Source organism: Protopterus annectens, chromosome 10.part0, assembly GCF_019279795.1.
Source record: "Protopterus annectens isolate FY-2018-M chromosome 10.part0, PAN1.0, whole genome shotgun sequence".
Taxonomy (NCBI): Eukaryota; Metazoa; Chordata; order Ceratodontiformes; family Protopteridae; genus Protopterus; species Protopterus annectens.
The window spans coordinates 570,005,145-570,020,259 of record NC_056744.1 but is presented as its reverse complement, the minus strand read 5'-3'; the positions used below and the strand labels follow the sequence as shown (position 1 = coordinate 570,020,259).

The 15,115-nt window shown below is 41.8% G+C and overlaps 1 protein-coding gene across 3 annotated transcripts in view; it reads left to right on the top strand.

Moving 5' to 3' along the window:
• The window catches only part of MED8 (mediator complex subunit 8), a 264,897-nt gene extending 256,447 nt beyond the window's left edge, over positions 1-8,450 (top strand). For all 3 annotated transcript variants that reach the window (XM_044085415.1, XM_044085416.1, XM_044085414.1), the window contains exon 7: positions 862-8,450. In XM_044085415.1, the coding sequence (XP_043941350.1) occupies positions 862-926 (65 nt within the window). In that variant the 3' untranslated portion in view covers positions 927-8,450. The remainder of the gene's footprint in view (positions 1-861) is intronic.
• The last annotated feature ends 6,665 nt before the right edge of the window (positions 8,451-15,115 follow it).

Here is a 15,115-nt window from a genome sequence, read left to right as displayed (position 1 = left end):
TTCCAATAGTAGTAGGAGCAACAGGTCTTATAAAAAGAGTCTACAATTATATTTAGATATGCTACCAATACATGAAACTCCTTACAAATTGCAGAAGGTGTCATTACTGGGCACATTGTGGGTACTGCGAAGAGCACCTTTGGCTGACATCAGAGTGAAATAATAGTAATTTTATGAATTTTAATCATACTTAGATTTAGGAGTGGGGTCCATTCCAGTCATGGTATTAGAAGCCCAAATGATTTGGAGAAATTAAAAAAGTTACCCCTGATGTCCCCGTGTCACGAGAGTCCAGATTGCTCAGGAAGTGGGTGGGCATTCCAACACCTTATTTTAATCCTAGGTAGTGGGAGATCTAATGGGGAGGTGTGTTCATTGAACTGGGAGCCATCATAAAGGCAGCAGCCAGTCACAGTATGTGACATTGGGATAAGCTAGTTTGGTGATGTCAGGATATTGTGTTCCCCATTAGTTCTTACTGGAATGATCTGAGAGAGTCCTTTTTGCAAAGTCATCATGTTCCCCCAATCTACCCACCCCCCCCAAGTGTTCATTTTTTAACTTGGTGCAGTAAACCCAGCATCCCCCCCTTTTTTTTTTTCAAATGGAGCTGAGTGCATCTCTTCATACTAGTCAGGTATGCTGTACTAGTAGTTTCTGTTCTGCTGCATTTATTGCAAGTTTCCTGTTAAGTACTGTACATGCATTTATTTTTCTATCATTATAATTAAACAAAAGAATACGTCAAAGCATTGCTGCTGAAAATGTGCCTTAGTTTAGGGTTTATAGATATCCATGTTCTTGGAAATAAGGACGTCTTAATTTTGTTGGAACTGATGCATTCTATTTTTTTTTTTTTAGGCAAGATGCCAAGCAGCATAAAGACCAATATCAAGTCTGCTTCAATGCACCCATATCAGCGATAGACATACCTGGCAAGTCTTGCACAGATAAAGCAGGACAGCTGAACTCTAGAAACAAAATCTTTACAGATTTATTGACTGGAACTTGGGACTTAGACCAACTGTTTATATCGTACTTGGGTATATTGCCACTGTTTGGTATTGCTTCAGTACTGGAGCTAGAAGTACAACAGTGTTCTGCATCTGTAATATGAAACAGAAAAGTGTAACAGATTTAAAAGCTCTTCTGCCTTCAGACAGCATCTGTAAATCAGAAAGAAATATGGCATTGTGAAAACTTGTATGGACTTTTACATTTCTGATGTTACTGGCTGTAACTCTGGCAAGGCATTCATAATTTCATAACCAGGGACATCACTGAGGTTTCCAGAATCCTAAGATGGAAGTGTGTGTGTAAAGTTTTTATTGGTTATTGCTTATCCCCAAAAATAAACAAAACTTGTCACTGTAGCCTTCATATATGCCACCCTTTTTGAAGTTCATGCTTAAGCTGCCACCTTGAATATGACTTTGTAGGCCTTTTGCAGCTGGATAACTTTTAGGGTTTCCTCTGCTGATATATACATACTCTTGCAACAATCTGAATTTTGTGTAACCCTGAGAACTCTGAATTCCCTACAGCCAGTATGTATTATGACAGGTAGTGCCAGACTATGAGGGAGTATCCATCCACTGATCTCACTAGCTCTTTTGTGCAACTCCCACATAGTTTGAATATTTTTCTTAATGTTCATTGTAGGGAAGTTCCTGTGCCTGAATATCAAAAATGTTGAAATTTTTCTAAAAGTTCTTGTGGATGTCAGATTTTTAGTTACAACCTTCATTGTCACTTTTTGCACTGCTTCAGAATGAGGCACAACATGAAGCCTTATTCTGAGTGTCCATGCTTAACCCTGACTATGTGTAGGAGATGTAGAGAAGAAACTAAGGCATACATTATTGTAGAGAAGATGGTGGGCCAATGCTGGCCTAACTGGAGAAGGTAAGAGAGCCATATGCCAGATTTCAGACATTGATGGAAATGTTATGGGATATGGTACGGTGCAACCATGAGACATCTACATAGACCATCTCACATTCAATTGCCCAAGGCTTAGCTATGTGAAGTAAGTCAGCTGAAGTGGCATAATCATTTAAGTTCCCCATGAAGGCTTAGTAGTAAAACTCTGATCAGGGAATCGACTCCCCACCTCCACCCCAACTTAAGCACAACTTGCTACTTAGGGCCATGGAGACTTAAGTGGCTTTTCCTTCACCATGTGGGCACATAGTCATTTTTCAAACAAGTGGACATGTGAGTGAACTATTCATTTGATGGGATTTGTCCTCATGGTTCCATGTCATTGTTAGATCCTGTGCAGGCATATCATGATCAAGTGCTGCATCTGCCATGTACCACAATGGCATTGGAGCATTGTCACCTAACTTCTCTTACTTGCCTATCACTCGTTTAACATCATAAGAGTAAGGTAAGGTGAGGTGGCTGAATGACCTGCCTGAATCTGAAGTTAAGGAGGCTGTAGAAAAGACTTTTACCACAGCTTCTGCAATGGGCTTTCATATAGTCTGCTATAACTTTGAATGTGCTAATGCTGTAGCCAGTGCAAAAGGCTTTGGAATGTGGTTGTGTCAGATTCCATGTTTTGGTTTTCCTCATTTAATGATGAGCTGATTAAGGCCACTTTTGATTCACCTATTCTGGCATGGTGTTCTCTTTGTAAAGGCCTGTTAGGACATGTCTGAGGACCTCTAACAGAAGAAATTGATGTTTAAAATAATTGAGGGTGCCTTTCATGTTTCTTCCATTTTTCTAGTCTGCCCCATTTCTCCAGGAAACAGCAGCATCCAAATCCTACAAAATGAGGAGGACCTCAAATGGCAGGTAGTTTTTTTCTCTTCTTGGTTCAACCACCTGTGTCTGTGAGAAAGATGGTATTGCTGGGGCAACATTCTCAGTTCTGAATGCTTGCAAGACCTCACAAGGAAGGCCAACCAGCAGGACCTCTCATGGGAGGCTAGTTCTCAGAGCTTGGCCCAGCATAGAGAACCATCACCGTAAACTGTAGCTTGTAAATATAGTTATGGGCATCTACAACAAAGTAATTGTGCCTTCTCACGGAAGGAGCTGTGTTTGATGGACCAGTCAAGTCTTTGTAAAGCTCTTGGAACTAGCCCAGACTCTACTGCTCAAAGAACCATGTAGAATTAGCTTATGCTTAATGGTTAAGATCTTTACCTTAGAGATGCAAGGTACAGGGTTTGATTCTCACCTTGGAAAGGGAAATTGGACAGGCTTAAAATGACTCCTAGGGCAACTAGCCTAGTACTTGCCTATAAACTTTTGGCAAAATGCTGTATTCCCATCCTTTCCTTGTTCCAAAGTGATAAGCGACTCCTGTTGTATTCTGGACTTCATTGACTTAATACGCACTTCTGGTATGTCAGATTCCAGGTAGCAATTCTCCAGAGCATCATGCCTGTACTGCAGCAGAATGTATGTGGACATGATAGTTGCCTTTTCAGTATTGTCTTGGGTCCTGACAAGGTGTTATTTTCTTTCACTGTAAATGGACTTAACTGTCATGTCAAGGTTTTGCTGTTTGGTGTCTATTTTGCACCTAGATTTTAACATGATGATGTTCAGTGTGAAAGAGGTCTTGCAAGAGAAAAGCCTTCTGTGCTCCCCTGCCTTGATAGCAGGCTTCTAGGAGCCCAGTGAAGAGTTCCCTGGTAGCATCTTAGACTTAGGTGCTACATTGATTTAGGCTGTCAGAGGGGGTTTCCGCTGTCTGAGACAAGTCCTCCTTAGTGTTGCCTAAAGGGTTGCAGTGGACCAATGTTGTATGGTCTTCATTGTCATTTGTTCTTACACGTGTAAAGATTCGTGGAAGGCATGGCTTTGATAGTGTTAGTGGGAACACAAAGGAGGGTCCATTTGTTATTAGACATGTAAAGATCCTAAGAGGGCACAGCTTTGACAGTCTTGGTAACAAAAAACGGCAATACCAGTAAAATCACTCTTAGGACAAAGTGATTACATAAGAAAACAAACCAAAGAAGTGATATCACGGCTGGAATATAAATCTTTAATATCAAGAGGTTTAAAACAAGTTAAAACAATAAAATGAGATGAGCGCTTTCAGCGTAAAACCTTCTTCAGATCTGGTTTCAATCAGTGAGTGCAGTATTAAATGAGGGCAATAACCTATCATAATCATCTCCTCAGGCGACGCCTCCTTAACATAGACTTAAGGGGAAGTCACTTAATCCTGGATGCTAATCAAACCTTAAGTCAGCTGTCCATTTACTTTCTTCAAGCTCAGTAAATTCCTTAATATTTCCTCCTCTTGGATTACTGTATACCCATTGCAATGCCATAAATTGAAAGTCATATCGAGGATTTGAAATTATATGTTTACTTACGGCATTGGTGGTTACTTTGTTTCTGATATCTCTCAAATGTGGTTGAATTCGGGTTTTAAATGGGCAGTTGGTTTTCCTGCATAAAAACTTGCACATACCATGCATTTTCCCACATAAATTATGTTCTTAGTCTGACAGTCAACATAGGCTCTAGTTGTATAACGTCTACCTTTCACAGGATGTTCAAAATATCCATCAGATAGTGTATAGCTGCATATACTGCAATGTCCACACCAGAATGTACCTGTTTTACTGATCACAGGGATGTTTTTCTTAAGGAATGAATCCTTACAAAGTAATTGCTTAAGATTTGGTTTGTTCTTGTAGCAAAATGTAGGTACACCTATGATTATCCGTATGTTCTCATCTGCTGTTAACATTTGCCAGTTCTTGCTTATTACATTACGAATGGAGCTAATATTACTGCTGTAAGTTAATGTGCATCTCATATTGGGATATGATTCATCTCTTTGTTTGCTCCCATTCTGGGGTCCCCTATGAAAGTATGGTTTGTCCTTGGTACGTTGTAACTGTGAGGCTTGACATGCTATCATATTAATTTCACCATCTTTATAACCTCTTCCCGACAACTTTTTCTTTGATTCAAGTGCATCCTTTTCATAGACTTCATCTCTGATATTTAGTCTGGATTGCCATAGGAATTTGTTCTTGATGACCTGTGGAAATATATGCTTGGGATGCATACTAATTCGATGCCAAGAATTGTTCCTCCAGCATTCCTTCCTGTAGGTACAGGTCTGTATCTTTCCATCAGTGTCATTCAGTATAGTTACATCTAGGAAATCAATCCTAGATTCGGATGTTCGGACATCAAAATCCAAAAAGTCATTGGTGGTTCTTGGGTAGCCTCTGAACATATTGAGTTGCACTATATCATATAGTCTTGGTGGGAACAGAAAGGAGGGTCGAGGTTCAGATTCCTTTGCATCCCTTGGGCCTTATGCCAGCTGTGTTCTTAATGGTTCCGTTGGCTTGCTTTAAGATGCAGATGTACAGTGGGCTGTTAGATGAAGTTATCACACTCTTATGTATATTCTTGTAAAGCCAGACCATTGTCTATAGGCTAAGGAATCAGGTGGATTATTAGCATTTATATTATAAGCTGTTGCAATAGAATCCTTTGCAGTTCCTGACAACCAGTGGTTTCATTTGCATGTTGAGGACCTCACTTGATCTCTCTCTCTTGTTCAGATAAGGTGTGCCTACAGTAGGATAAAACTGTGATCACATCCCAGGTGACCCATGTTTGATTAGTGGCATTGGTACTGCTGGAGCTCACTGAGGTAGGATGGGAGTTGGTAGCCACTGCCAGACCCTTTCTTTGGGTAGGGTGACAGTCTGGCCCACTGCTTGGCTGACACTTACAAACATGTAGTTGTATAGTTACAGCATCTCCTCACTGCTCTGCAGTGGTAATTATGACTGCATGCTTGCATCCTCTGTAAACAGTAGTTTTAGTCACCTAATGGGAGTTAATTTTGGGATCATGACTCCTAGTGCGTATGTTGGCTTCCACCCCTGATTCACTCATCTCTTCCCCAAGGGAAAATTAGTAGGTTGTAGGTCTCACACCCTGGAAAGTGAACGGATTGGGCTAGGTGTTTGATGTTCACTGGAGGATGAGGATATATTTAAAAAAAAAGAAAAAAAATGGTGGGCCCCTGGGGGGAGTCTTCATGTAACCTATTGTAACTCTGACCTGTGAACCTTGCTTTCAGTGCTGTAGAAGGGGAGATGAGACCAGTATCCCTACTGCTGCTGTTGGACACCCAGGCCACAGGGTGGTACAGGAGCAGCAGAGTGACAAGCACTTGCACCTTATTAATAGATTATGTTGGACTTGTATTAAGCTATAGACCTGGTCATTATACAGACAACTGTTCGTATCCCAAGGGAGGTGAAAGTGCTGGAGGGAATGATTGAGCCATTATTCCAATCCTGTGCTGAGCTGAGTATAAGATAGTTCTTTCTGGTCAAGGTCTTCTGGGAGTGGGTACCTTGGAAAGCGACAGTTTAGCTGTACAAGGAGAATAAGGTACTCTCCCTATTCTACTCTGTACAGCAGAGAAAGGAGAGTTATTGGTGAATGGGTTCACCTTTCTTGTTGGTGGGGAAGATATTTATACACCTTTCCATCTGATTACATGCCTTGTCAGAAAATTCAGAGAAAAAAAGACAAAGTTCATTTTTGTTACATTGTTACGACAAAGAAGGGTGTGTTTTCAGGCTGTTCGGTGACTGACAGCAATAGAAACTATCATAGTATATGCCAAGGAAGTGCTTTTCATTTGGGGTGACAGTGGGTTCCACCTCGAGGTTAGTCATTTTGTAAATGATATTTAGCAGTGGCTAGTTGAGCAGTTCCTTAAGTATGTATTGCATCTTTGTCTGCATTTAAAGAGCTGTTCTTAGCCTTGGGACTTGAACTTCATCTGACAATGTTGCCCATTTTTATTTTGGCCAACCTTTAGCAGCTCTTGGGATGCTATTTTCTTCTGTCTCATTCTGCCCCCTGTTTGACTGGAGAGTTGATATTGGATATTAAACAAACAGGCCATTAATTCCCCATTAGTGTGGTAAGGATCAACCAGTAGGGACCATTATTCAGGCAGCCATTGTGGTGGTACAGAATTTTCATGTGCTACAATATCGCCGCATGCACATGGGGGAAAGCATCAGGGAATGGGTTGCAGCAAAGGAAATCTCTTCACTTCTTAAGGGTCATGTCCTGTTAAGGGAGCTCTGCTTCTCCCCTGAAATAGGAGTGGTGGTTTTCACTGTTCTCCACCAGGGAATTGCACTACTGCCCCCCCCCCCAAGTGTGCTCAACCTTCTCCATCCCCTATGTGAGAACAGTGGGCCAAGCCTCTTCACTCCCTTCCTGCTTTGCTTTTCTAGTGTTAAGGTCACTAATTGAATCCTGGTTGCCTGGGTCGCAATTATGGCTCTATCCATACCACTCAACTGTCCATATTTTCGGATCCCATTTTTCATGTAGGCCTCATAAAATTTGTGATTTTCTTGCAAATCCCTGAGGACTGTAGTCTCAAATTAATGACATGTACTCGAATTTCAGACTTCAGAAAATGCACTGTAACCCAAACCCTGTTTTTCTAGCAACTTTCTAAGTTTATAAGAGCAGTATTTGAAATCTGTCCATATTTTGGGGCTTTACCCCACACCCCCCCCTCCATTACTTTAGACCTTGCCCAGATTTCTTGTGTGAAGAGGTTGCGAGGAATGGTTCCATCCCTTAGCACCATGAAGCCAGGCTAGAAGATGCTTTTCTTGATAGCCATAAGATCTGAGAGCTATATGCTTTTATTTTTAGGAAACCCTTTTTTGTCCGTCACAGGACTGTCTCTCCCTTATACTCACACAGTGTTTACTCTGCATGTGTTTTCAGTATTGTCCTTGAGACATTCCTTTTGGCATCCACTTTTTATCCCTGAAAGTGGTTTCAGAACTGTTTGTCAGACCAGTCCATTCCTTTTTTTTTTTTTTTTTAATATCAGGTTTAGAAATTATTTTAAGTTGCATTAGTTATTAATGTATTAAGTATCAAAACTGTAAGTTAGGGTTTTACAAGGATTACTGTACTAAAAGTATATATTTTTTAGTTTTACATACAGTTGTGTGTTGTGACTGTTAATTAAAAACGTGTAATATGTTTCTCAGCCTGAAGATGTTGTATTGTTTCTGTACAGGTATCTACAAGTACATTGGTATGGTTCACTGTTTTTATTTTTTGCAGTTTCACCATAACCTGATAGGGCTTTTTTAAGATGGTCATGCCATTGTTCAGGCAGTGCATCCATTTTAACAGTAATATTCAATTTCATGCACTAAGGTTCTTATGCATGGTTGCGCATTAGTGCTTTCTCTTTTTAGCGCTTGTATATTACTAGTTAACAGAATGTATAGTTTGGTGAGACACACACACTCCATTTGCAGACTGTGGCTGAGCAAGTCACTTTACCTACCAGACATTGCTCCAGGATTGTTCCTGAAAAGCAGGTTTTGTACATAGTAGAACAGATGAACAGTTAACAGATGAATAAACATCAAACAGTAAAGCTCTCAGAGAGCATGTTGCAACATTCCTAACAATTATGTCATCTTATCTTTTTCTAGGGGCCTAAGCGTTGATCTCTCAGCAGTGCTTAACATTACTATATGAAAACCTACATCAGTTTAAAGCTAGTAGGACGACACTGTTTGTTTTATACCAAGTTGAAAACCATTTTAGTCATGCTGTTCCTTAGTTTTTCATTAGCAGGTAGAGCTGTAACAACTTGATAATATGTCTACAACTGGGGAAAATATTTTAAGTAAATATTACTGTGACAGAATTGACTGAAAACTTTGTACATGTAGCAATGACAGGTAAAGGACTTTTTAAACCAAAAAAGCAAAGGAAAATCGAAAACTGTTTTAATAAATCCAGCCCCCGCTGAGCAAAGGAAACTGTGGGATCCTGAATTACTTCTAAAGTTTCTTTCTGTATGTCTGTCTCTGTCTGTTTTGCTAAGGTGATTGCCTCATTCAACTGCATTATCTTCCTTTGAGGAAGAGCATTACAGCAGTTCTCAGGTAATGGTAGGATTCTCAGTGGTACCCTTGTAGGTTCCCTTTAAGGTACTGGAGTACACTTAATCAGAAATCAAAATTCCAGTACTACTGTACTAGTTCTTGGAATACTCGCAGCTGATATTTAACAGATTGTGAATGTGACTGTAGGATCCTGTAAAGCATCAGTGATTTGCACAGGACAAGCCTACTGCAGTCTGTACTTCGGGGGTTGGGGGTGTAATCTGTGCTACTTTTAGTAGTCTTTCATCAAGGTCACATGACATTGGCGGCAGGGCTATATTAGAATTATTGGAACATTAGTGCTGCTGTCATCTTTGAGATAGTATGACCTCAGATTAATAGTATTAAAGTGCAGGGGTGCAGTGTGTCACATCTGGGGTTGTAGGGGGACATGTCTTCTTTGCAAAACATATATTTTTGTGTCTGTTTGGTTTTGATGACTATTTAACATATGTGAGAAACATAATTTCATCTGTCAGTGTTGTGTAAGACATGATTCTTGAGCTTCATTTGATTGTGCTGCGGGGTGTCATAGGGCAGCCCGCTAATCATACTGTAAGGCGGATGCTAAACAAGTCTTTGCCACACATCTCTGAGAGGATTTCTCTTTGAAAGTGAACATCTAACGTTTGTTCCTTGCCAGTTTGCTGCTGCAGGGTATCTTGAGCAGAAACAGTAACGGCTTCTTGGGAGATAATTGCTGCCCTACTGAAATATGTTCTAGCCACCCTGTAAGAATTTGCCATAGTTTTCATGCTAAAAAGCTATACAATTTTCTAACCATTTGGGTTTGTAATTTTTATAACAAGATCATGGTGCCAGGAGCAAAAGAAAAAATTAATTGCCTTTATGTTGTGCAGGTAGCACTTCAAGTATATTGCATTATATTTACATGAATAGTAACTAGTAAGCCAGTCTGATTTTTCATTCTAATACAATTACCATTCTCCAGCCTTCATAACCTTTCAAAATCCTTCCATAGACTCTTTATTCCACCCTGCATTGCTGTGTCTGTCTTAGCGAACTTGCTGAGGAGTACTGTAATTGGATCTGGGGCTAAATCCTTGCTGTACCACACTAGTTACCTTCCTTATTAATTGATGATGTCCCTCTTACCCCAATCCTCTGTATCATACTATTCAACCATGCTGTAGTTGAGGTCTTGGTATACCACTTCTAGCAGTAATGCCCATTGCATTTTCCTCCTGTAAGTCATTCATAAAATTGGATCATGTTTGAACGATAACTTCAGGTCATGGTGCCATTGTTGGCTGCTTTTCTAGAGATTATTCACTTCCAGAAATGCATTCTGCCTTTATTTCAGGATTCTGTGGGCTCAGAGCTAAACAGTGGTACCCCCCCACACACACACTTACAGTGGGAACCCCTCTGTGAGACCGAACACAGTTTGTACTTGAGTCATTGGTCCTTGTACATAGCCTGCACTAATTCTACCAGTGTTTCTGGGACTTTGAACAACCACAGTACTGCCTAAATCAGCTTTCTTGATACCTTGTCATATGCTTTCTCCACATCTTAGAATGCCCAGCTGGACTCTTTCCTCATTTCTAGCTTCTTTTCAACTGTCTGCCTCACTGCAAACATCATCTTAGATGTTCTTTGTGTTTCACTGTTGCAGTCATCACATTTGGGTTATCTGCTTGCAGTAGCCATCAGTCAGCTTGATTAACAATGTCTTGGGTCCTGCGTTGGTTGCTGTCTCTTCTTCTGTGACGTCAGGTCATCAGGGGTATAAAACATGCAGCCGACGCCATTACCCCAGTCTTTCTTGCCGTGTGGTGCCCGAAGCAGAAGCAGTTCACAAGTGCCAGTCGGCAGACTCCTGAAATTTTCGTTTTCAAGTTTCAGAACCAAAGTCTTCAACTAAAAGCTAAGTACCCCATTGGGGAAACTTTTTCTTGCTCTAAACCGATGTCAGTAAAAGTAAATAATTGCATTTCTTGTGGAAAGCAAATACCTCATAAAGATTTTAATTCGTATTGTATTCCTTGCCTAGGCCCTGACCACGACATACCTCGCAGTCGGTTTTGTGCCTTATGTAAACCACAAACTATCCGTCATCGGTATATTTTCACTTCTAAATATTTTGGTGCTCGGTTCAATTATCCTGATATGTCTTCGGTAAGCCATCCGACTACCGACATTCCGAAAAAGCGCAAAGATAAAGATAAAGACAGAGACAGGCCACCTAGATCTAAAGTTGCCGATGACACTTCTCTTAAGCCAGTTGCCGTTCGCCGGTACTCAGTGAGGTGCTTTCGCAACCCCTGATACCCACTACTTCAGATTCGCAGGCCTCTACTGAGACCCATTCAGAGTTCTGTATGTCGCGAGATGCTTCAACTGTGGAACCTGCGGATGTCTCTACCTTGGAAGGGTCCGGAGCCGCTGTGCAGGCACCGGCTTCTGAGGGTGTATTCAGACCTACTGAATTGCATATTAAACCGACGCCATCTTCTTCTTCAAGGCCTAAAACTCGAACCATGCCTAGAAAACTGACTCCCAGACCACATGCTCAGGCCTCTATGGCTGAAGATCTTATTACTTTAATCAGGGGAAGCCAACCTTCCCCCTCTAAGAGACCTAGGACTGAGTTTGCTTATGATACTTCTGACCAGGATTCTGAAATTTCTGTTTCCTCTGATGACCAGGATTTACCCTTATCTACCTATGAGGATTCTGATGCTGAGGACTTTCTATTCCCTCTGCTTCCCCCTCAGAGGATTTCTCTTTTGGTGAAACTTTGCATACTCTCAGGGAGCATTTTCATTGGGAAAGTCAGGATTTCTCTGATTCTAAAAAGAGGCTTAGGGATTTCTTACTCCTGCCCCAGCACAGGCCTTTAGCCATACCTCCTGTACTAGACATTGTTGATGATGCTTTTTCGGAATCTAGTTTGGCCCCTGACTCTTTACCTCCTGCCCCCAGAAAACTTGATAGGTATTACAGGGATGTTCATCGTGTTTCACTGCTGCAGTCATTACACTTGGGTTATCCTGCCGTCAGGCGGTCCCGCAGTCAGACAGAGTTCCAAAGTCTTGGTCCGGCGTTGGTTGTTGTCGCCTCCTGCCTGACATCAGTGCGTCAGGGGTATATAAGACGAAGCCAACGCCATTTTCTTCAGTCTTTCTTGCCGCGCGGTGCCCGAAGCAAAAGCAGTTCGCAAGTGCCAGTCGGCCGACTCCTGAGATATCAAATTCGATTTTCAGAACCGAAGTCTTCAATAAAGCTAAGTACCCCATTGGGGAAACTTTTTCTTGCCTCAGACCGATGTGAGTAAAAGTTAATAATTGTATTTCTTGTGGGAAGCAAATATCTCATAAAGACTTTCATTCTTACTGTATTCCATGCCTAGGCCCTGATCACGACGTCACTAGTTGCCGGTTTTGTGCTAGATTTAACAAATGCACTATTAAACGTCGGTTTGATTTTGCTCACCATTACTTTGGCCGAACGTTTAATTATACCATGCCGTCGGAACAACTGAAGACCGGAATTCACAAAAAATGCAAAGATAAGGATAAGGACAGGCATCCGAGGCCCAAAACTGACGACGAAGCCTCTTCTAGGCCAGTCACAGGTTCTCAGTGAGGTGCTTTCGCAGCCCCTGACACCTGCTACCTCAGAGCCGCAGGCCACGACCGACTCCCACGTGGCGTTGCCTAGGCCTCTGGATACTCAAGGTGTTGGGCCTACGGAGACTAACCCTTCAGATGGGTCTGGAGCCGCTGAGCAGGCATCGGCTTCTGAGGGTGTTTTCAGACCTTCACAACTTTCCATTGCATTTACAGCCAAGTCTAAAACTACAGTAAAGACAAAGAAGCAAGTACAGCATTCACCTGGATAGGCCTCCATGCCTAAAAAGCAGATGCTCAAAATGGCCGAAGACTTAATTACTCTGATCAGGGGTTCTCATCCCCCTCCTGATAAAAGGCCTAGGCAGGATACAGACTATGATTCCTCTGACCAGGTTTCAATATTTTCTGATTCCTCTTCAGACCAGGGATATTCTTTACCCCCCTATGAGGATTCTGATGCTGAAGAATCAATTCCTTCAGCCTCTCCTCCTGAAGATTACTCTTTTGGGGAAACTTTACATACCATGAGGGAGCATTTCCATTGGGAGGGCCAGGATTACTCAGAATCCAAGAAAAGGCTCAAAGACTTTCTTTTATTGCCTCAGCACAGGCCCCTTGCTATTCTGCCAGTGTTGGATATTGTGGACGATGTGTTCTCTGAATCCAGTTTAAATCCAGATTCCTTACCCCCTGCTCCAGTCAAGCGAGACAGGTACTACAGAGTCCCTGACTCTCACAAATTTCTTTATAAAAACCCTGCTGCTGACTCAGAAACTATTTCCCAGGGTCCCGTAGGGGGTAAAGGCCTCCACGGCTAAAAATTCAGTTCCCTCGGACAGGGATTCTAGAGCATTAGACAGATGGGGGAAGAAAGGTTACACCTCTGCAACATTAGCAGTAAGGGCTTTAAACTGCCAGTTTCACATGCTTAAATATCAACAATATTTACTGTCTCAGTTAAAACAGAAAATGAGTACAAGCACAGAACAACCTGATTTTAAGGAAATGCAGGATTTATTGCATGCAGCTGAACAAGTGGGAAAGCATACTTTGAAATGTGGTTTTGATTCATTAGAAACTTCTTGTAGAGCAGCAGTTACAGGATCTGTGATTCGAAGGCATGCTTGGTTAAAGGAACAAAGCTTACCAGATCATGTTAAGACAAAATTATTGGATGCGCCTTTACAGCAAGATATTTTATTTGGTGTTAAGGCAGAAGAGGTATTAAAGAAAATGGAGGATAAGGCAAAATCTATGCAAACAGTGAAGGATTTCTTACAGGTACAGCCACCACGATTTAGCAGGAATTGGCCTACTAAAAATAGGTCCTTTCCAGTGCCACAAAGAGCCACTTACAGATGCCCAAGAGGCAGATCTCAGCCCCAAGATTCTTACAGACCATGACAGTGGGGTGCTACAACCCCAAAAGGAGGTGAGGACAAGTCACAACCTTACAGGAAACAGTCCCAATGACTTTTCCCTTCCAATGCCAAACTCTTCCCCTTTTGGCAGCTCCCTTAGGGGGGAAACTAGCACTTTTTTCACAAAATTGGCAAGCAATCACCCAAGACAAATGGGTGCTGAATATTGTGTCTCACGGTTACAGGTTCCACTTACACACTCTACCAAGGCTAAAAGGAATGCCAGACCTGCCACAAAGTCAATGGGCAGAGGCACAAAAACAAATTACAGCCTTCATGGACATGAGAACTATTCAAAAAGTACCATAGCATGAACAAGGACAAGGATTTTACTCAAGACTCTTCCTGGTACCCAGAAAGGGCAAAGCCTGGAGACCTATACTAGACCTTTACACTCTAAATACATATCTGGATGTTCCGAAATTCAAAATGTTGACACTACAGCAGCTCCTTCCCATGTTGGGCAAGAAAGCTTGGCTTGTTACTTTGGACCTCAAAGAGGCATCCCTGCATGTCCCTATCAGACAAAATTGCAGAAGATACCTCAGATTCATAGCTGGTTCAATGCAATACCAATTCTCTGCACTGCCCTTTGGCTTATCTACTGCGCCCAGGGTCTTCACCAAGTACCTGGCACCAGTAATTGCATTTTGCAGACAAAAAGGAATTCAAATATATCCATACCTGGATGACTGCCTGATTCAAGCGGAGACCAAGGACATTCTTCTAAAGCATCTGGCGTTTGTAAAAAAGTTAAGTTGCCTAGGGTACACAGTAAACGAAAAGAAGTCAAAACTAGTGCCCTCACAAGAGATAATATTCCTGGGTGCCAGCTTAAATACAACGGCCCAGATGGCTTATCTCACGCCAGACAAACAAGGACAACTGACTCAGTATTTTCAATTGATGGCAACAATGTCCCAACTCCCTGTAAGACAAATTCCGCAGGCCTTGGGATTCATGGCATCCTGCATATTACTAATTCCATATGCCAGACTGCATATGAGGAAATTACAATGGTACCTAAAAAGTGTTTGGACACAACACTCTCACAGCTTGGAAACAGTAATACCACTAATTCCCTGCCTACAACAGGAGTTTCGATGGTGGGCACAGGCATGTCACCTCAACAAGG